This window comes from Ambystoma mexicanum, chromosome 1q (assembly GCF_040938575.1).
Source record: "Ambystoma mexicanum isolate Mex_15411 chromosome 1q, UKY_AmexF1_1, whole genome shotgun sequence".
Taxonomy (NCBI): domain Eukaryota; kingdom Metazoa; phylum Chordata; class Amphibia; order Caudata; family Ambystomatidae; genus Ambystoma; species Ambystoma mexicanum.
The window spans coordinates 211,245,204-211,262,606 of record NC_090922.1 but is presented as its reverse complement, the minus strand read 5'-3'; the positions used below and the strand labels follow the sequence as shown (position 1 = coordinate 211,262,606).

The following is a 17,403-nucleotide window of genomic DNA, read 5'->3' as shown; positions in this document are numbered from 1 at the left end:
CTGCCTTGCTATGAGCTATACCATTTCATCAAGGGTATTGTGCGGGGTGACCTATTGGAAAGAGAATACTGGATTATTATACTTATTAATTTATAACGCGCTTAATGCCAGGAGTGGTTTCTTAGCGCAGGATCAGGATTCGAACCTGTGTCGCGCTGTGTTGTCTCGCTTCCAACAGAAATCCATTGGCCCTGAGCTCTCCTTCTTCCCCAGGAGGAGGCAGCTTTCAACCACTATGTGCAAGAAATTCCATTTGGCTTGGAAGGATAATGTGTTTTTTTGAGAAAATGTGGGTTCAGTCTGTAGAGAATGTGATATTACATTAGATAAAGCTACAGTCTGGTGCGGAATGTGGGGGTGAGGTCTCGGAAGGAAATGGGACATTGTTCTGATATAACTAATATCCAATTCTGATAAAGGCATGTACACTGGATGATCCCATTCTTATCTGCACAGAATTGCATCTGTTAAGGAAACTGACCCACAGTTGTTTGCCAAGAAACACACAATTTGGCTAGGTGGTGTAGTCTGCTGGTGTAGCCAGGATAAGAAGTAGGTCTGTTGATTACATAGACCGCAATGCATTCGTTGGCTTTTCCTTTTAGCAGTGTTCTTTGTGGTGCATAGGAACTGTAACATTTACTATCAGCCGAGAGTAGGGCTTCAGAAGAGAAAACGTTTTGAAATGGGTATATTTTCATTCCTATTTTTTAAAGGTGGGAAAAACCATTTCTTAGCACATAAAGAAGTATTTCACATTTGTTAGGAGAGTAAAATATATTTTTGCTCCAAAATTAATATCCTTTTGCAATCCATGCTATGGAAATTAGAAGGTACATGTCTACCTTAAAGGTCCTTTTTAAATCAACCAGTGATAATATTGGAGCTCAGCTTCCTGTCGCCCTGCCCTGCTGATACCCCCAATCCGAACATAAGGTGGAGCTGCGAAGGCCGGATCTTACGGTACCAGACCGTTTTCGCGTAGAAGTGAAACGACTCCCTGTTTTCCATGTTGGGAGTGTTTGCCTGTTTTAGGGAGTAAACACCTCGGTATGACTCTGATCTCTAGGGCTGTCGAGAGGTTTGAAAACGTTTGTGTAGATAACTGGACCACTTGATTTATGGATCCGCCGGGGAATACCAAAAAGAACCAGGAATATGAAGTCGCACACTTGGCCTAATTTATGGGAATGTGAAGGGTAAGATTTTATTGATGTTTTCTCTTTGAGGCCAGCGGGTTGCCCCTTTGCTGCACAGGGGCTGGGTAGAATTTTGGAACAGTGGCAGAAAGAACAATTGGATGAAAAACCACGATTCAGTTTTGCCTATGGATGGAGTACTTGTGACTGGATGGGGGCATTCCAGAGGCATCAGGACCCATGAGATTGCCACGGACTGCCTGATGGCGAGTCAGGGTTCTGTTTGGGTGAAATGTAAAGTTAGGATCCATAATGAAGGGAATGGGCTGATGTACATCTCACAGAGGACGCTAGCGGGATTGCCAAAGAAAAAGCCATAACTTTGTGTCTCGGACAGTGACCCTGAAATGAACGATCTTCGTGATTGATGCACTACAACTATTGTAATAGTTTTGCCATGATTTACCCCTTATTTTCTCCAGTAAGTCTCCTTTGGAGAAAGCCATCAACTAGCCAGTAGCAGCCCACTGTATTCATTTCAAATTGTTCTCGGTGATTTGTGTACCCTGGTGAAACACGTCCCATGACATTTCTCAACCACACCTTAAAAGCTTCACAATTCTAACTTGTATTCATTAATCTGTCAATTATTTCAAAGAATAGTCCAACGTGATTGCTGGATCATGGATTACTGCAGCAAATGTTTCCTCTTCGATTTTATATTTTAGATGCAGCAATTTTACTTTTTAAATGGCTTTACATTGTTGTTTAACCCTCATAACGCATGATGGCAGAGGTGCTGGGTGTCTGTAGGTGTTTACGTATTAATATCACAATGGAGCCTTGCAGGAAACCTACATATGTATAATGCACGGTACATATACACAGACTCAGTGCTATCCTCGGGACCCACTAAACAGGTGACAGAGAAATAACTAACTATCCCTCATAAAGGAAAGACCTCAGCCTAGAACATGATGGTGGGCCGCCTATCTACAGAGTGGCTAGAAAAAGAAGGAAACAAAACCCTGACAATTCCCTAACTGTCATAAATGGCTAGCGTGTGCTTAGAAAGGTGTGACAGTATAGACACGAAGAACACAATAAAGACCTGCTAACGAAAAGTCATATTACACAGAAATATTCAAAAAAGTTAAACATAGGGACAACCGTCAGGTTGTTTCAGAAGGCGTTGCGTCTGACATCCCACCCACAGACCACAACCACATCTGCCTAGCGACTCCTTTCATCTACCAGTACCACCCTTTCCCTGAGCTGCGCAGACTCACCAGAGAGGATGAAGAAGATGCCAGAGACAAAGGCTAGGATGGTTCTCTGGGGTCGGATGTGTCCAATGTTGCTGATGACGAAGGCCGTGAACACCAGGAAGAGGCTGACCATGGGAAATGGCGTTGCACTTCGGATGGTCTCTGCAAGACATAGGGAGAGAAAATAGATGTTGACAATGACATGAAACACCACTGGCAGAGATAGGCGAGGGAGTTGTGGGGGCGAATCGACTCCGCCCCGCCCCGACACCTTGCCAGATAACAATGTCCTCAAATTGGCACCAACAACCTAGTGAACTGGAATTGACCAGTGCCCAATGAGGAGTCCTTTGAGCCCTCTGGCACAAAACCTACTTGTTCCACTCGGCACTAACGAATGGAAAAAAGACATAGAAGCTGTTTAGACATCGTTGTTACAGTTATATAAACCAATGTGGAAACTTTTTGTACATAAAAGCACAACATAAGGTTAAACGTAGACATTTTTGGCAGTTTTAGACAGTGGTACATTTGTGTAATTATGCACGCATGTTTGCTTATAAGGGTGTGTTAGATTGCACACCCTTTTCACTATACTTTGCATCTTCACCTCTTGATTGGAAAACGCCCAACAAACTTAAAAACAAATCACTTCTCCATGTCCATCTGTTGATCCTGTTTTTGAAGAATTTTTTTGGGGGGTAATTCATAGATTTTAACGCAGAAGCAGTGCACGCAGGCAGCACAGAGAGGGAGCATGCGCCAGCGTGCGCTAGCTGCGTGCGCCAAAACCCATTTTCACGCACAGCGCATTCATGGATTCTGACATCCATAACCAGCCATGGTGCAGAGTGGTGCAGCGACCCTGCAGCAGTGCCAGTTACGCCCCAACCCCGCCCCATGCGCCAAAAACATTGAACAAATCCCCTACTTGGCGCAAAGGCCAGTGGACCAGTATACAGCCCCCCAACCACAAAAACGTGCTAAAAAAAACGCCACACAGCCCTCACTACAACTCCCCGTGCACCCCTCGGAATATGCGTACCCCATTCGCGCCAGTGAAATCGCGTGTAAGACTCCTGCACACCCCTCGGAATAAACGTACCCCGCTCGCACCAGTGAAATCGTGTGTAAAACTCACTGTGCACCCCTCGGAATACGTGTACCCTGCTCGCGCCAACGAAATCGGAATACGCGTACCCCGCTCACACCAGCGAAATCATGTGTAAAACTCCACGTGCACCCCTCGGAATATGTGTATCCCGCTCGCACCAGCGAAATCACGTGTAAAACACACTGCGAACCCCTCGGAATACACGTACCCCGCTCGCGGCAGCGAAATCATGTGTAAAACTCCCCGCGCACCCCTCGGAATACGCCTACCCCAATTACGCCAGCGAAATCGCATGTAAACCTCCCCACGCACCCCTTAGAATATACGTACCCAGCTAGCGCTAGCAAAATCGCATGTAAAACTCTCTGCGCACCCCTCGGAATACACGTACCCCGCTCGCACCAGCGATATCACGTGTAAAACTCCCCGCGCACACCTCGGAATACGCATACCCCGCTCGCGCCAGTGAAATCATGCGTAAAACTCACCGCGCACCCATCGGAATACGCGTGCCCCGCTCAAGGCAGGTAAATTGCGTGGAAACAGTCCCCACTGTGGTGTGGGCTGCTTGTGGGGCATGGGGAGGGTGGATAGGCTGCCTGCGGGGCATGCCCAGCGGTGATGGGCTGCCTTCAGGGCATGCCCAGGGGTGATGGGCTGCCTGCAGGGCATGTCCAGGGGTGATGGGCTGCCTGCAGGGCATGAGGAGGGTGAATGGGCTGCCTGCACCTATTCCGGGAGTGCACGTGGAGTTTCACACGCGATTGGCCTGGTGCGAGCACGGTACGCGTATTTCGGGGGAGCGTGAGGAGTTTCACACGCGATTGGCCTGGCGCGAGCAGGGTATGCGTATTTCGGGGGTGCGCGTGGAGTTTCACATGCAATTGGCCTGGCACGAGCAGGTTACGTATATTTCGGGGGTGCGCGTGGAGTTTCACACACGATTGGCTTGGCATGAGCAGGGTGCCCCACCCCACCCATTTTGACGGGCACCTGCCAGAAGGCCCCGACTCATATCCCCCCAACCAGCACGTCATCACAATCCAGACCCATGGCCCTTATGGCCACCCAAATCCCACCCCACACAACAAAAATTAAGGGTGAAATCAAAAAAATCCAAAGTAAAATGGCTCCACAATGTCAGTCCATTAAACAAAATCCAAAGTAAAAAAAAATAAAGCAAAGCATTCCTCCATGGGTCCAAAAAAAAAAGAAAATCCAGGTCCATAACTATTTACAAATGAATAATCAAGGGTCCATGAGCCCAACAATCCAAAGGAAACCTAACCAACAATCTACCTAATAAATAACTATTCACAAAAGTGCGGGGCTTAGTCCATGTGCCCCAAAGAAAAATAAAAAAGAAAGGAAACCTACACCTACATAACTATTTACAAAGGCGGCGGGCCAGTCCCACGGCTCATTTAGCTATGTTCCGGGTCAGGGCATCATCGAACTCCATGTTGATGTTCCAGAGGCGGGCCTGTTCACTGGCCTCGAGGAGTCGCAGGGATGCAGCCATGGAATCCCTCAACTCCCTGTGAGTTTCCTCGAGGCCCTCTGCCCGCCTCAAAGCCCGGTGCATGGAGTTCTCCGCCCTGACCATCCTGAGCCGTGCCCTCTCTGCCCGCCGCCTCTCCGCATCTATTTGCGGGCCCAAACGCTGCCACACGGGAGACACCCCAGTCCAGGGTCCTCCTGCCCCTCGGCCGATGCCTGCCCCGGGGTGTTGATGGCCCTGAGCCATGATGCCTCCCACGCTGAGCCTGCTGCTGCCTCCGACGCAACTGCCTCTGCCACCACAAGGGCATCCGGGTCGATGGAATCCCCCGGCGCCACTGTGCACGTGCCCTGCCCAATGATGCCGGCACATCCTCCATCTGCTGGGGTCCAGTTGGTGGGGTGGCCACCCCTGCTAGACCTCTGATTCCCACTGTGGCAGGGCTGGATCTCCAGCAGGCTGGCTGCGTTGGTTGGGGCAGGTCCACAGGGGGCCCTGGTGGCATCTGGGACGGAAGACGGCACGGAGAATGACTGGCGTATAGTGTGCACAGAGGAGGAGAGGGCGGCAAGACTAGCCGACACATGGAGGAAACCCCCAACCATGATCCCTCCCAACTGGGCCACATTGCCACACATGTCTTCGTGATGACGTGCGTGGTAGCCCCAGGAAGCATGCATGTCTTCACGAATGTCACGTGTGTGCAATGCGACACCAATCAGGACGGACTCAATCCTGTCACGGCTCCCCACGTCCGCAGGTAGAGGAGTGCCAGGTGACGTGGATCTCCCCCCTACCTGCAGACGGGACTGGAACGGGGCATCCCTGCTGGTGCATAGTGATGCAGTCACATTGTCAGGGACAGTGACATGCACAGTCCCTTCTGCGGCGACCTGTGCTGCCTCCTGCTCCTGCCCCTGGACTGCATCACTTGCACCAGTGGTATTACCCCCACCAAACCCCATGTGCGGCTTTGAAGCGGCCTCCTCCTCCTCCGTACACACCACCAACCTGGATGGCTCCGCACCGTCTGCCGCCGTCACAACCCCATGTGGGGGCTCACCCGTCCCTTCCGCTGCAGCTGTAGTGGCGGACGCAGCACCAGTCCCCTCGCTCCCAGATGATGGAATTTCCTGGGCGGTTGACTGGGCCTTGCATCACCGACCGGTGGAGGCATCCCTGACGCTTTCCTCCACAGCGCCGTCTCCGCCCTCTTCTTCACTCGCCGCTGTGTAAAGGGAGACATTGAACACAAGCATCAGGGTACTGTACAATAGTCCCCTAGACAGAAAGCTATATAGCACATGAGTGGCACTGTCAAATGTCAATTCCATCATGTCCCTCCACAACACATGGGTCAGTGCAGGCAACACACATGCAGGAACAGGCATGGCACATGCAACAAACATTTGCATCCATGTCCAAGGCACCGTAGAAACATCCAATGGTGGGCTGAAACTCACATGCATCATGGGACATACTGATCACATGCACACACATCACCGGAGGGTCATGCATGTGGCCCTGTATACCCCCAGACACAGTGGATACAAGGATGACTAGGCTGTATCAGAGAATCAACACATTGTCACGGACATGTGTCATGCATCCATGGTGTTTAGCAGTCACTCACACACTACTCAGACACACAGACATGTACACCATGCATGTCCATGAAATCAGCACCCATCTCTCACACCCCAAATATGTCCAAGTACAGACACGGGCATGCATACATGTGTGCATTCCACATGCTGCTCTGCGTGATGCATTGTAACACATACACCATCCATGTGGGTCACCGCTGAATGGACTCACATGCAGCACCATCATGTCCCTGCACACACACACATCCATACATGACCCATGTCACACATACAGCCAAGTAGCTAACTACCACCACACTGCAACATGCACTGTTTTAAACAGGAATGCATGGGCATTTACCGCTAAACTCCAGACGGACCTGCATCCTGAGGATCTGGTGATGAAGCACTGGGCGAATGCGCTCCAGAACCCTCATCTGCTGGGTGGTAAGGTGGACCGGGCGCCCCACTGCATCCACTGCCTCTAAGAGGCGCCAGGCCTTCTAGAGGGTCATGGACTTGTAGTCCTCCCAGCGCTTCTGGACGTGTATGATGTTGCGGGGTGCCACCCCCTCCGCGTTGATGGCACCCACTAGGTCCTTCCAGAACCTCTTCCGTCCTTCCTTGTCGGCGCACAATGGTGTGAAGAGGGCATCATAATGCCCCAGGACTTGCTCTACCAGGATACCAACTTCCTTATCTCTGAAACTGGCAGCCCTCTGCCTCTGTGCTGGGGGGTTGCCACTGGTGCCAGATGGTGTTGGGTCAGACATGTCAACCCCCGAGGCAGGTGTGGGTGGGCAACTGGGTCTTGGGTCTGGGCTGTGGAGTAATGAAACACCAGTCGGGAGTCTTCTGTTCCAGAAGGGGTGGTCACAGAAACTGGACCCCTGCAGATGGCTGATATGCAGGCACCAAATGGCAGGGCACTGTTGGCAGCAGACAGGCAGGCAGGCAGGCAGCAGCAGATGGCTTCTAGGAGGCTGCTCAGGGCTATTGGAGGCAGTAAATTGGCTTCTGGGCAGGAGCGTAGTCTTCGTGTGTTGTTGCATGGCCAGCTTGATACGGAGTGATTTGGCATGTGAAAAATAGCACGTTTGTGTGAATTCCGAGGAAAGGCCCTTAGCGCGTAAGCACGTAGGTGATGTAATGTGTGCGTGGGCGTTTCACTCAGCACGGGTTAAAGGTCCCGTGTGGGTTTCGATTGCTATGTACGTGCTTTTCGTGGAAAGTGGTGCGTGTGTTTTCCAGACGTTGGGGTTCACACGTGATTACTTCACAGCGGCTACAGTGCGTACTTTTGGCGGGGGTGTTGTGTATGCGTTCTTCTTCTACACGCAAGGCAGACGGTGAGTCGTGCATGCTATTTATCCCACTGCGGGTGTCCCTGATTGTCGCGTACCCCTTTTTTCGATCATACTAGCCCGTGTGTTAATCACGTAGACATTTTTTGGGTTCTGGGTGCCACAGCGTATTGCGTGTGTTTTTACACGCATGTGGACTACAGGGGTCGCATATCTCTTTTTTTTGTTTTTTTGTGATGCCTGAGCTTTGTGTGACCCGTCATTTTTCCTAAGGGGCCACTGGCAGCCTTGCAGGAGCACAGGGGTGCTGTTTGCATCACATCCCTTGCCCCCCTCACCCAAGTTGCCCAGGACCATTGTTGTATGCACCTCCCATTGGTACTAGTATCCCACCAAACTTTAGAAAACCATTTATATCTAGATCCAAAATCGTTTTGCCAAATGTTGTGCAGATTCCTCAAATGACACCACATTTATATGCCTTTACAATATTTTGGGACCTCCCCTCTAATTTTCCCCCTCTTGACAGAATCCCACAAAACTTTGCAAAACCATTTGGGATTATTTCTAGAATACAATTGCAAAATTACATGCAGTTTCATTGGATGGTGCAAAAGTTATAAGCCATCCAAAAACTGCTTTTCCCCAACCCTGTAATGCAGAAACAGGTACAGATGTCCTAGGACATCCGAAGTGTCCGCGAACACCACAGCACTGCTCCAGGACATCTGGGGTGTTTGCGGATTTTTGGGGCGTGAAACAACCTGTTTTTTGGCTTCTTATGGCCATATCCAATCCAATCATCATCCCCCCTCCCACATACCCAGAGATTGTTTGTTGAGTTTGACAAGTGAAATGCTGCTTTTTTTTAAAATAAATTCACCACGCTGTCCGCGGACCCCAAAAAAGTCAGCGAATCCAAGATGGTGGGCACTTCAGGAAAACCGACGCATTTCACGTTTTCCCACCAGCCAATCAGCGGGCGCACCCCGATGTCCGCGGACCACGCAAAAGTCAGTGAATTTTCTTGCCAATCGGAGGCCAGTCCGCGGACAGTATAACCAATCAGAGTCCAGTCCGCAGACCGAACAGGGAAGTGAGTCCGCAGAGCGGAAATAGATATCACTCATTTTTTTGCCTCACATTTTGGTCATTTAAAAAAAACTACTGGAGGGATTTACACCAAATTAACAAAAGCATGCTTTCAGGACCAAACCGCCGCTCCTGCCGCGAATTTGGTGAAAATCCCTCCAGCGGTTTGGGCTGTAGGCGTGAGCAAAGTTTTTTTCCCATTATTTCTATGGGAAAAAAGAGAAATATAGGGACCCCCCAATAACTTTGCCCCCCCAGACCAAATCTCACCAAAATTCAGAGTGATCCATATAGTTTTTATGCAAAGTTTGGTGAGGATTTATCCAGAGGGAGCAAAGTTATAAGCCACCCAAAAAGTGCTCTTCCTATGGGATTAGCAATTTAACCATAACTGCACAGCCACTATGGTGTAATACGTGTTAACAACTTCATTGACTGCCCCTTATCTGGTGTGCACACTTTGAACCACCTCTAAATACGTTTAATACAGATTATAGATGAAAAATTGCAGAGTGTTGGTCTTTGCAATATGTATAGCATGTTGCTAGATAGACCCTCTGATTGGTTGGCACGCTTTCCCAACCATGGACATTTGGCTCGTTGGCAGCACGTAAGAAAAACAAAACTCAAGTGACAAGAGTGACATCAGATTACTCCCCACTTTCCCAATCAGTCCACCATCTCTCATCGGTCAGGCCCCAGGCCAAAGCTTTTCCTTTGTAGTTGACCTTGAAACCGGTTCTGTGTTCTGGGACTTTCAAAGAAGTGATAGCACACCATTATCTTCATTTGGTCTTAATGAATAGTCCTTGTTTTTGAATTCTGAATAAAATGTGAGGAGACCACAAATGTGCCCATCTGAACCTGGTATTTACTGCTATTTGATTCAAATGAGCTGGATGTCATTACCCTTCTTGGCCTCTGGAGACTTGCTCACTCCATCCTGCATAGGTACATAGCTTATTCTTTGGTCTCCCTTTGTGCTTTGCAAATATTCCATGTATTCACATCCTTGATCCCAGATCAATAGACCCTTCTTTATTCCTCACATAAAGCTATTTTTCCAGTGTCTCTTGACTCTGCAGCCTTGGTCTGTCTCTGAGGTAGCTTAATTGGTTTCAATACAAGTCTGATGTCCATATTTCCATCATGGCCACGTTATATATTTTCCTCTGCAGCAAGTTTCTATATGTCTCATCTATCTTGCGTTTCTGCGTGTAGACACCTATTAGTCAGCACGTTACTTTATCTTTTTTTGATATATGATTTCTTCATATTCGATTACATGTTTCTCTTGTTACTACAGTTATGTCTTTATTCTTTGAGTATTTGCATATTGTTTCAGTGAGTCTCAGTATCTTTCCTCTATGACTTCACTCTGCCTTTGTCAGATTTAACTTATAGCTTTATGACTTCCAATGGTGTGTGGAGACATCCTTCCACCCTCTCAGGGTGAAGGTACATTCTAAACGGTTGTTGGAGTGCTTATTGTCTCTGATACACTCGATGCAGTAGTGGGATAATACCTGGTGTCCCACGTATGGATCTTCTCTTGCTGTTCCAGTATGATGAAGGTGAGGTGGCAGGAGCTAGGGATGAGATGTCCACTTGCTCCTCTACATGTGCATCTGCACTTCTTCTGAATATCTTCCCCCAAAGACATCAACCTACAAATTTGCATCAACCTATGCACATCAACCTAAAAATATGGCCACCATCAAATCCTGGATGACCTTTTCTTATTTGAAACTCAGAGCCCAATGCAGCCCAGAATGTGCCCTCTTCTATCATGGCTTACAAGACACACTGATCCATTCCTGACTTTATGACATTAATCTTGAAGGCTCAAATCCAAACTTCATGTCCCTGTGTAAAGTCACTCCGATTCACCATTCATTTGCGACTCTCATTCAAAGACAACATACAGAAAAAGATAAACAGTGTGGTACCAGTTGCCTCTTCTTTGATCATCAAACCATACGATATGTCCAGCAATTTCAAACCAACAGCTGAAATGACCTCCTCTCAAGGCTCTCAGATTGCTCTCTGTCTTCCCTTGAAGCAATCCCTTGTTTAGCTGCTGGCTCATCCACTCATGCAAGTTTGGCCAGATTGCACTGACCAGTGGCAGTTTGGGCGAAGAGTCCCCGACTAACCAGCCATTCGGGATGAGCCAAACCAGCTGAGTGTAAACACTGAGTGCTCCCCCACTGCTGCAAGCAGCTAAGGGAGCACTCTGTGGGCTGGTTTTCACTGTCAAAGGGAAAACGTGTTTTTGTTCCCCAGCGTTCATGCCCTGTGAGTCATACAAGGCCAGGGTTTTTTGCATCTACAAAGGAACTGCAGGTCTGAATGTGCATAGGGGTATTTCCACACTTCCTCACACATTGCGACATCCTGGGACATTCACCCTAGAGTGCTACAGATACACTGTGCATGTTCAGGAATGAGAAAGTTCTCACTGTTTCCACGTTCCTGCTTTTGTGCTGAATGGGGAGTTGGATATCCTCCCTGGCAGGTGGTGCAAGGCCTGATCGGCAGAGTCTGGACCAGTGTGGGAAATAAGAAAAAAAAAGTATGAATGTATTCGAATATGCATGGGTTTGTTTCTGTAAGTGTGTGTAAATGACAGAGTGGATTGTGTATAGGTGGGTTGGCCATATTTTCTTAATGTGGCATTGAATTATTATTGGGCATCAATGTTAAAACAAACATCATAAGTGTTATTAGCTGGCTGTACTGGCTAACTTTGGTGACGTCTGGCTACATTTTCATGGTGTGGCATGGCATTTGATAATGGGCATAAATGGTAAATCAAATATGATTAGTGTTATTATGTGGTTGGACTGGCCTAGTTTGTTGCAGCCAGCCTGGCTATGTTTTCTTACCGTGACACAGCATTTTTTTTACTGGGCCTCAAGCGTAAAACAAACGCAATAACTGTTATTATGTGACTAGACTTGGCTACATTTTCTTACTGTGTCACAGTATTGTTTACTGGCCATCAAGAGTAAAGATAGCACCATGAGCATTCTTACATGGCTAAACTGGCCTATATTGCTGCAGGCAGTCTGGACATGTTTTCTTACCATGGACTGACATTGTTTAGTGGGCATCAAAGATAAAGCCAACATTGTGAATGTCCTTACGGGACCATGCTAACCTGCAACCAGTCTGGACATGTTTTCAAATTGTGGCATGGCATTTTTACAACAAAGATGGTAGGAGTATGTTCTTCCATGGACATATTTTCTGACATTTTGCATAAAGCAAACCTGAGTGTATTATTATATTGGAATCCAGGCATATATTGATGCAGCCAGCATGAACATGTTTTTATACTGGCATATATTATGGGGAAAAAACACCATGAAAATGCTCCTATGTACAGTTTGTGACTTAAATCTTTTGGATTTTTTGTGATGTGTTACCCTAGAAAAAACGATTGAAAACTATGTGGCTTTTCAACCAAATTTTAACAGAAGGTGTGCTGTAAAATGCACCATTTTAACATATTATTTTTTATATGTTCTCTTGTGGAGAACCCCCAAAAACCACGCGTGATTTGTTCTGGCTTCCTTGCTACCCTTAGTCACTTGTGTATACTAGTGGGAAACAATAATGCCCATTCAATTAAAACAGTCACCAACCGGGCCTGGCACTCGTCGCTTTCGATTGGCTACCTGTGCACACATGAATACTCAAGAATGGATATATAATTTTTGAGGCCATTTTCAGCAAGAAACACTCATAATTAGAAGACACACTATCTACAAATGGAGGAGCTTGGATAACCATTAATCAGGTCCTTGGCATATTGAACACAATGTGACCCTCATTATACGTTTGCCGGTATGAGAAACTCGCATATTTAAAACACATTATTTTTTTTCTAAATGCCTACTTATGTGGTCATGTGGCATTTACGTTAGGCTGCCGGGCCTCGAGACCCAAGCTACTCCTCACTGATGACGCCCAACAAGACTGAACCATGTCTGGGAATGTTTGTGGTCTCTTGCAGAAGGGCTGTGACCTAGCAGTTAGGGCTGGACTGCCCCTTTTGGGGTAGGACCAACCCTGATTTGCATATGGTTTTTCCCCTTCTGTAATGTCTTGGCAGGCTGAAAAACGATGGTCTGGAGGGTTGTCCAGAGCTTTGCCCATGGTTATGATTAATTCAAAGCCTTCCAGCCATCACCTTTCTGTTTTGCCAAAGTCACCCCGAGTGGGACGGGTATGCCCAGACGTGGATCCCGAGTCTGCCAGGCCTAGAGACCCAAGCTACTCCTCACTGATGACGCCCCACAAGGCTGAAACATGTCTGGGGATGCTTGTGGTCTCGTGCAGAAGGGATGTGACCTAGCAGTTCGGGCTGACTACCCCTTTTGGGGTAGGACCAACCCTGATTTGAATATGGGTTTTCCCCTTCTGTAATGGCTTGGCAGGCTGAAAAACGATGGTCTGGAGGGTTGCCCAGAGCTTTGTCCGTGGTTATGATTAATCCAAACCTTCCAGCCATTGCCTTTCTGTTTTGCCAAAGTCACCCCGAGTGGGACGGGTATGCCCAGACGTGGGTCCCGAGTCTGCCGGGCCTAGAGACCCAAGCTACTCCTCACTGATGACACCCAACAAGACTGAAACATGTCTGGGGATGCTTGTGTTCTCTTGCAGAAGGGATGTGACCTAGCAGTTCGGGCTGGACTGCCCCTTTTGGGGTAGGACCAACCCTGATTGGCATATGGTTTTTCCCCTTCTGTAATGGCTTTGCAGGCTGAAAAACGATGGTCTGGAGGGTTGCCCAGAGCTTTGTCCATGGTTATGATTAAATCAAAACCTTCCAGCCATCACCTTTCTGTTTTGCTGGGCATTTACCTTAGGCAGCATTAAAGATATGCAACACGAGGCAAAAACTGCAAGAATATGATTTTTAAAATAACCTTAAAATACCACCAATTTTGACCCATACCGAAAAGGTGGAGGTAGAAAAATGCTGTTCCCCCTTATGACGGTAAACATGTTTTAGGGGTTGTGCAACACATGCGTTTAACCTAAAGGGGAAACAAACTCATGGGACCACTAAAGGATTTGACAGTGCAGGCATTGCCAACACTCTCATCCTCACCCAGGTTATGCATAATGCAGAGAAGGTTCTTCACTGACCCTTCTGTGCAGTATCTTTCATGGGACAGCAGCGGGTCACACTCCTGTTGTCTTATATGCATTTCCATCCCCCAAATAGGACTGCAAAACCACTTGGAAAACTTTGCACAAACATCACGAGCCGTATTTTTGAAATTGTAATAGCAATATTTTTGAAATATTGCATGTGCAGTTTCCAAAATAAAACATTTTCGCTACGAATTGCCCCTTTGGCAACAGTAAAGTCATACTAAGCGGGTAATCCTAAAATAAGAACATTTGGGAATGGAAAATGAACACGTGTGTGAATCCTTCCTGGCGTTGCGCCTGTCTCATAATGAGGGATTGCCTTATAGTGAAGAAAGGGCGGGCAGCAGGGCCTTTCAATCTACAGCACCAGGACATGGGAGGCCTTGATCCTCCAAATCAGATTAGTGCCATTGATAATCGCCTTCAGGAAATGCATCATTGTTTCCTTTTCAGGCTGTACCCGCTGCTGAAAGCTGGGTGAACTTCCCGCCCCCTGAACTTGAGTCAAATCTGAGCATTTTGTGTGTGTCTTTTGCATATTGCATTCCATGTTCGTGACATTTTATTTTCGATTGGGCTTGTTGTGTGTAGTTTCTTGAAGTCTGACTCCTCCTTTGAGAAAACCTTTGTTAAAAAAATATTTGCCTGTTTTTTAGTCCCTTCTGTTTCCTTTTCTCATTCCTTTCTTTTGTGAAAACCTTTGTCACCCTCTTCGTGACACCCTTTGTGTTTTTTAAACCATATGCATTAACGTTCACCTTCCACTCAAAAAGCAAACACACTTTTTAAGAAATCCTTGTTAGAGCCTTGTGAAAACCAATGACCCTCCTGTGTGATTATTTTCAAACCATTTGCTTTTCATCTTGCACCAAAGAAACAAAAAGAAAAAGGAAACCTATTTATTTGTAAAGTGACGGTTGGTATTTTTTTCAGTAGATGGCCTTAAATAATTCTGCAGAATCTGTGCCAACATCAGAGTGCAGCAGGGGAGTGCAAACCAATCAAGAGATGTTCAAGGGTATTTGCACCCCCCACCCCCCACGAAAAACGTTTATGGAATGGGTTGAAATTATGCCTTTTAGAGCATACATTTGCAAATATTGGTTAAAAAGCCACACAATTTGTAAAGAGTTTTGTAGGGTAAAACATGAAAGAATCCCATAGAAGCTGGGTAACCAACAAAACAGAAGGCCATTGCCAACACTTGATAGCTGGGCCCACAATGTGTGCCAGCATTGACCCTGTAAAGCACATGTTCATGATACCTGTGTAAACCATGACAACGTCACATGTTTTGAACTGACCGATGGGGATGAAGGAACTGTGGGGGCCAGTTTCTACCACCCACTGTGTGATGTGGGGCCCAGAGGAGGGAAAAGGTGGGTCCCCCAGTTCCTTAGGCCATCAGCAACCCAGTTTCTAATAGGCTAACATCAAAATTAAAGGATCTAAAAAACCTATATATGTAGAATATTCAATTTGGCCCACATCGCACATGCCACAACGCCACCTATCAACCATTTCTGGAAGTTCACCTGTAGTTTAGAGCCACACCAGCAAAGCATTGTGTGTATGTAGATTAGCTGAAATGCAAACCCTTTGCTCCAGAAAATTGTGTTTTTCTTATAGGGCAGTGATTTGTCTTGCGTTGATTACAATATGTATACAATAGCACTGCCCTACAGGATAAAGGCAATTCTTTGGAGCAAATGGCTCACTTTTTAGATAATTTTCATAGCCACAATGCCTTGCTGATGTGGCTCTGAACTGGAGGTGAACTTCCAGTGACGGTTACTAGGTGGCTTGTGACATGCGTGGCATGGCTCAAATGGAATATTGTACTTTCATCATTAAAGCTTTTCTAAACCCAATATAAATGTATTGATGTTTATATATGTAAATATTTGATTTTGTTTAGGGAGGGGAACATTGAACAATAGGACTAGAATCCCAGAATCAAGAAATGGAAGTTCTGGACCGTTTTAAGGGCTTTTTGGGCCAAGACCATGGAAAGTGTCTTTGGAGAAGGAAGTTTTCAAACACGTTTTTCCTCACTTAGATTTCCCAAAACCCAGAGTATCCCAGACAGGAAACAATACGTCTTTTCATGTGGAAAGGCAGCAGAAGGGGAATGACTGAGGTAATGGCAGAGGTGAGGGCGGCTGATGGGTGGTGTCAGGACTTGAGGGGGCTGACTGGGGAAGTGATGGAGATCAGGGGTATATGGGGATGGGGTGTTCTGTCAGGATGCTGCCTGTGGATAGTGACAGAGGTGAGTGTGGTTGGTGGATAGTGACAGGACGTGGGGGGGTGACTGGTGTTAGGGAGAATTCTCAAGAATGTGCTAATTTCCCTTGTGAGCCTTTTTCCATCTCTTCCATGTATTTTCATGTGTGTTTTACTTTTGTGTTCTTTGGTTATGGAGTTTTAAAACAACTCCATAGGCATAATCTTTTTCTGTGTGTCACATAGCACCTTCCGGGCAGTGGCACAGGGATGTCTTTTAGACTTCTCAAGGTTTAAATACCTTATCTGGGACTGACTACTGTCTTCCCGATCCTGTAAAGTTAAATTGACTGTCCCAGCACACCCTATCTTACTAGAGAGTGCTGGAGGGGTTGCTTAGCTTCCCCCGAGTCAAAACACTCATGTAACAGTAAAATGTTAACCTTTCCTACTTTTAATGGCTGGTGGCAGTGGTTTAGATCAATTACCGTGATTTTTCCCGACCGCTAACAACGGTAGCAAAAAATCGGGTCAGCCATGTTTTTCAATATGGCGCTCAAGACCTTTTTGTAAAAACAGACTCTGGTCATCTTGTTTTGCCATTTCTTTTAGGAAAAGTCCTTCTTGTGTTTGTCTCTGCGCGCCAAACCAGGTTTGCTCCCTTTGTTCGTTGGCCTTTGGCGGGCTTTAGTGCTGAAGCCCTCTTATGGTGTCTGGGGTGGACAAGATGAGAGGGAGGTGCCTGAAACTCCCTGTGCTTAGTCTCCTAGGAGACCTGAATGCACTCTGGCATGATTGGCCAGCTGGCTGTCCGGCAAGAACAGCCACCCTGCTGGGTGAGTGACAGCCAGGCTGGAATGAATGGGGGAAAACTGTTTAAAAGCAGGTCTCTGGGACTTGGAAATCAGAGTCGACCACTGGAATGAAAGAACCGAAGAGGAGAGGAAGGAAGAGGACTGCTGCAACTCCTGGACGACCGGTGAAGCCCTGCTGCAGGTCCGAAT

General features: G+C 47.1%; 1 protein-coding gene across 3 annotated transcripts in view; it reads right to left on the bottom strand.

Annotated features, from left to right (window-relative positions):
* The window catches only part of CACNG7 (calcium voltage-gated channel auxiliary subunit gamma 7), a 255,534-nt gene that overhangs the window by 94,322 nt on the left and 143,809 nt on the right, over window positions 1–17,403 (bottom strand). For all 3 annotated transcript variants that reach the window (XM_069637370.1, XM_069637369.1, XM_069637373.1), the window contains exon 4: window positions 2,429–2,569. In XM_069637370.1, coding sequence (XP_069493471.1) covers window positions 2,429–2,569 — 141 coding nt within the window. The remainder of the gene's footprint in view (window positions 1–2,428; window positions 2,570–17,403) is intronic.